The sequence below is a fragment of the Chenopodium quinoa genome, unplaced genomic scaffold, assembly GCF_001683475.1.
Source record: "Chenopodium quinoa cultivar QQ74 unplaced genomic scaffold, ASM168347v1, whole genome shotgun sequence".
NCBI classification, from domain to species: domain Eukaryota; kingdom Viridiplantae; phylum Streptophyta; class Magnoliopsida; order Caryophyllales; family Amaranthaceae; genus Chenopodium; species Chenopodium quinoa.
In genome coordinates, this window is record NW_018742951.1 from 4,600,327 (window position 1) to 4,606,133 (window position 5,807).

Consider the following 5,807-nt stretch of genomic DNA (forward strand, 5'->3'; position numbering starts at 1 on the left):
TATTCGACGAAATGCCTCACTGATTTTTTTTTTTCAGTTTTCTTTCATTTTTGTTTTTTGTGTTTTTGTTTTCTGGTGTTGGATCCGAATGTGAATATTTCAGAGCTCTAAATCTGAGTATAATTGCAAGAAATTGATTGAGGCTATAATTTTGTTGCTTAAGCTTGCTGTGTAGATGATCTGAACTTCTGAAGTGTGTATATAGTTCAAATTGGGGGTTGTTGAGGATAGTTGTATTCTTTTGTGATTTGAAAACAACTAAGATCTTGGATTTTGTTTAATTGCAAGATAGTTTATCAATTTTTCTGGCAGTTATAATTTGAGTAAAGAAAATAATTGATCTGGGATTTGAAAATAATTGATTAGAATCATTAGCAAATCATTATTGTTAAACAGCCGTATAGGATATATCTTTGGCTGACTATTGCAATTTACTTATCGATTACTCCCAATGAAATTCAGGTTCTGGCCCCGCATCCTCATTGATGTAAGTCATATAGACATTACGACAACTGTCTTGGGTTTCAAGATTCCCATGCCAATCATGATTGCTCCTTCAGCTACGCAAAAAAATGGCTCACCCCGAAGGTAAAAAATTCAAGTCCTTGATGTTCATCTGAACGCTCAAGTGTTCTACTTTGATATGTCATATGTCAATTTGTGTTTTGGTTTATTGATGCTCATATGCAAAAAACTAATGCAAGTCATTCTAAAAGTATCCTCAATATGCAATTTGGTATTGTAACTGCTACTCTTGTTTTCAGGATAGCTGGTCAAAATTAACACAAGGCCAGCAGACACCTGCTATCCTGTAGCCTGTAGGCTTTAGTAATACATTCATTTATGATCTGAATATTAAAAAGCTCAATCAACTTGATATTTTATTTTAATTTAAAAGCAGTATTGGATCAGTGCTTTGAATCAAATTATCTAAACTAGATGCTCTATTATATATGAATATGATTTTGAAGATGATACTTTAATTAATAGTATTCACAGTCTGACACTCTTCAATACTCTAGTCTCACGGTCTCATGAGCCACATTTTATATATTCCTGCTTTTAAAGTATATAATGTGGCATGTACCTGCATAAGGTGCATATATCTGACACTCCCCAGGGCATCCTCACCATGCTATTATTGTTTCTACTATGACATTCATTTTTCTCAGTTTCCTCCTGAATAGAGGAGTGTTTAATTTATTTGTCTAAGCTTGCTATATAGATACTCTATGCTGAATTGAGAAACTGGAAAACCTCCTTTTTTGAAGTGATCATTTTCTTGCAGGAGAATTTGCAACAGTGAGGGCAGCATCTGCTGGCACAATTATGGTTTTGACTCACATTTCTTTCCCTTCCTATTTTTCCTCTCTTTCTGACCTTAAGTATCAAATTCATTCTTTGATTTGCATGTGTGATTATTTGATCTAGGCATTGTCTATAATGGCCACATCTAGCATTGAAGAAGTTGCCTCAACTGGACCTGGAATTCGATTTTTCCAGCTTTATGTGAGTATTAAGTACAAAAGAAATTGTAATGTAGTAACTCCAGCATTTTTCCAGCTTGCTGATTTAATGAATAATTAAACAAATGTTTCCTCATTTGCTGATTTATTCTTTACTAATTTGTCAAAAATGAGCAAATAATTTGTCAAAATGAGTAATTAATTTTTTGCTCATTTGTCAAATGAGCAATTATTTTTTGTTCATTTGTCAAATGAGTAAACTATTTAATGCTCATTTGTCAAATGAGCAAATGATTCTTGCTTATTTTGTCAAATTAATGCTCACTTTTGAGTGTGTTTAAATGTTTCAAATACGTTAGCCTACTAGCTCAAGGGTAGAGCATTGTACAAATGTACAAAAGATGTGGGTTCGAATCCCACGTAGGTTCATTTATGTAAAGTGGAGACACAAGTTTGTTTGAGAGTTTAATTGTAACAAAGTTTATATAGTTATAAATCATTTCAAACCAGTTTTTTGCTCATATAATTTAGTACGAATTTGATTTTTTTTCTTTTTTTTAATTAATTTTGTTTATAGAGATAACCTATGTAGGAATTGAACCTACATCCCCTATGCATTTGCATAGTGCTCTACCAATTGAGCTAATAGGTTTTATCATATGTTTTAAATCATTTTCTATGTTATAAATTTTTAATCAGTTCATTTGATAAATCGACAAAGAATTGTTTGCTCATTTGATAAAATGAACAAAGAATTGTTGCTCATTTGATGAATGAGAAAAGATTTGTATGCTCATCTGATAAATGAGCAAAGAATTATGTGCTCATTTGACAAATGAGCAAGATTTATTTGCTCATTTGACAAATGAGCAAGAATTATTTGCTCATTTGACAGAATGAGCAAAGAATAATTTGCTCATTTGACAGAATGAGCAAAGAATAATTTGCTCATTGGAAAAATGAGCAAATAATTGCTTGCTCATTTGACATCATACACAAGCCAAATAAGACAAATATTATCCATCATTTCTTATAAGAAAATCTTGTAATACTTGAGGGCTTAATAATAAGACAAATATTATGCACCAATTTATTCCTTACTTTTTCTTATTTGTACGACAACCAAGAATTAGTTTGATCATTTGACCAAAGCTCTTATCTTACACCACAACTCCACCCTCACCTTACCCAATCATGCACAACTCCACCAAAGCTCTTATCTTACACCACAACTCCATCCTCACCTTACCCAATCACATGCACAACAACAACATTAACACCACAGCAGACCACACATCCTAATATCTGCACCACCAACCATGCCCTGCTATCAGCAAATTTGCAGCCATTGTTCCTAGCTAACACTAAGCTGCTGCTACAGTCCTCACAACCACGCCACACATTGCAGCACACCAACAACACCCTGTAACAAATTACCACCAATAACGATCCCATAATAGCAACCCAAACCACCCAATTTCCTCCATTCAACCCTTAAAACAAAAGTGACATGCTATCAGGTGAGAGGTAAAATAAAACTAATTACAAATGAGTAACTAATTATTTTGGCATATTTGCAAGAGGGAGAATTTGCTATGGCAAAGTTATCTGTTATTTTCTGTCACATGGCATATATGATCTGTTTATGGTTAATAAACACATGCATATTTTTCAGGCTGCTTGTTTGAGAAAACAGGGACTGCTATCATGTCCTAGAATCTTGTGATATACAGAGCATGCTGAGGGATTGCAGATTCTTCACTATGAAGAAGGTCAGAAGTACGAACCGAACCATGATTACTTCCTTGATGAATTCAACAAGAAAAATGGTGGCCAAAGGATTATTGCTACTGTTCTAATGTACTTGTAAGATCTCTAAACCAACACATTGGGACCATAGCTCACTAAAATTGAACTCATGCTTCACCCATTGAGTGTGTTCTCTTTTCCACTTCTAACTTTTGCTGGTATTCTCAATGCAGATCAGATGTTGAAGAGGGTGGTGAGACTGTTTTTCCAGCTTCTCATGGGAATTTTAGTTCCCTGCCTGGGTGGAATGAGCGGTCTGAATGTGCTAAAAGGGGCTTATCTGTAAAACCAAAGATGGGTGATGCCTTACTTTTTTGGAGCATGAGGCCTAACGCGACATTAAATGTATGTTTAGTTTGGAGTTGCAGTCATTTGTTAAATTAGCACTAAGTATTTGCTCATTTGACAAATGAGCAACTAAAAGTGATTGCTCATTTCCCAAATGATCAAAGAAATGTTTGCTTATTTTCCAAATGAGTAACAAATTATTTGCTCATTTGACAAATGAGCAAAGAATCGTTTGCTTGTTTGATAAATGAACAAAGAATTTTTTGCTCATTTTAACAAAATGAACAAAGAATTGTTTCTCATTTGATAAATGAACAAAGAATTGTTTGCTCATTTGATAAATGAGAAAAAAATTATTTGCTTATTTGATAGATGAGCAAAGAATTGTTTGCTCATATGATAAATACCAAGATCGTCATCTGTTCGAATACCACCAACTAAGACATTAACCTAACTACCCCCGTCTGCCACACCAATCTGACTACCCCTAATTACAAAGGGCAGTTCATTTTCCCCATCAAAAGTATCTGAAGTATTACCTACGAACTCATTCAAAACAAACTCAGCTCATTGATAATAGAGTACCAAGTCACAAGATTTCTAACAAGCATTTTATCAAACACCTTGTATGCACTATCAGGATATTCATAAGTATCATAAAAATGCACCAATGACCCATTTTAAACCAAGTTTTAATTGCAACACAATTACAGAATTCATAACCAAAAGTAATCAACTAAGTAAAAGGATTCTGTCAACACAAACAAGATAACGATAAACAACAACACAACGTAAATTCGAAAATACTGACAAAAATTAAGAAAATTATATTCGAAAAAAACTAACATAACTTTTGTTGATTATTTACCTGTATAATATATGAAGCTTGTTGATTCTTGTTGCTGCTGAAATCTGACAAAAATCATACAGAATTGTGTTCGAAATCCTTGAATCTCATTGAAATTGAAGTTCGTAGTTTCTTCACTTTATTTTTCTGAGTAGCAGCAAGTGTATGGATGAAAAGTTTGGATTTATTAGAGCCGCTGATATCGTTTGATCCTAAGGCTTAGATTTGTTCTCATATATTAGGAGTGTTCTCACATAAAGATATATAAAAAGTGCATATGATATCCTAGATTTCTTGTAGCCTACTAGCCTAGTGGTTAGAATATTAATTTTTCCATTAAGGGTCACGAATTTAATTCTCTTGCCCAACATTCAATTTTCATCTTTCTAGTTTGATTTGTAATATTTTTTTTTTAATATTTCTTTAGCATTTTATTTCTTGCTAAAACCTTGCTCTCTTCACCTTAATATAATACAGAGTAATGTTTGGTAAATAAAATTTCAGTTTATTATAAATAATTTAATTTCAATAAAAATAAGTTCAATCTATTAAAAAATAATTCCGTTGCAGTAAAAATAATTTGTAATCAGTAAAAATTAGTAAACTTAAGGAAAAAAAAAAATAGAGATTCAGTAAAAAATAATAGTTTCAATGAGTAAAATAATTTCAGTTCAATAAACTTAATTTAATTTCATCAAAAATTATTTCAGATCAGTAAAAATAATTTCATTTCAACAAAAATAATGTGAAGAATAGAGCCTAAAGGGCTTGTTTAGTTCACCTTATTTTCCTTTATTTCAGGTCTAATAAGTTCAATTAAGTTCAGATAAGTTTAATTTAGGAAAAATAAGTATTTATGAGGGTTACCCAAGTTCAAATTAAACCTAAATTAAGTTTTAATAAGTTCTGATAAGCTCAAATAAGTTTAGGTAAATTTAGATAAGTGAAAATCAAGCGAATAAAACACACCAAAAGATTAGAGTTAAAGTTAATTTGTTTACTTCTTGTTGTCACAAATCTTCCAATATGCATTAAGCACCCATAATGGGTGAATGAGTGACTCAAAACCCTCCCCACAACACTCTCTCTCCTGTTATGAGGCTGCTCACCATTGTGAATGGTGACTTGTGACGTGATGCTGCTCCCTCTTTCAAGTCATTGACCGCCTTGGCACACGAGCCTAGTGACAAAGAAGAAGATGACAAGTGGCAAAAAGTTTGCCATTTTTAATTAATTTTCTACCCTTAGCATAAAATATTTTTTTAATTGTAATGAGCTAGCTCACCATTGTGAAAAAAATAATAGGGTGACCCATAATAGTGACTCAAATTAGTAGAATATGATGTGAAAGAATTAAAAGTGGAGAGAGAAATTATGAGCTACTCCACCAATGTGGA

At 32.5% G+C, this 5,807-nt stretch overlaps 1 protein-coding gene across 1 annotated transcript; it reads left to right on the plus strand.

Moving 5' to 3' along the window:
- The first annotated feature begins 2,976 nt into the window (after nucleotides 1–2,976).
- LOC110728638 (probable prolyl 4-hydroxylase 10) lies at nucleotides 2,977–3,666 on the plus strand. Its single transcript, XM_021908282.1, has 3 exons — nucleotides 2,977–2,986; nucleotides 3,200–3,332; nucleotides 3,449–3,666. Exons 1-3 carry the CDS (start codon nucleotides 2,977–2,979, stop codon nucleotides 3,657–3,659), a joined length of 354 nt encoding a protein of 117 aa, XP_021763974.1. The 3' UTR covers nucleotides 3,660–3,666.
- Nucleotides 3,667–5,807: the final 2,141 nt, after the last annotated feature.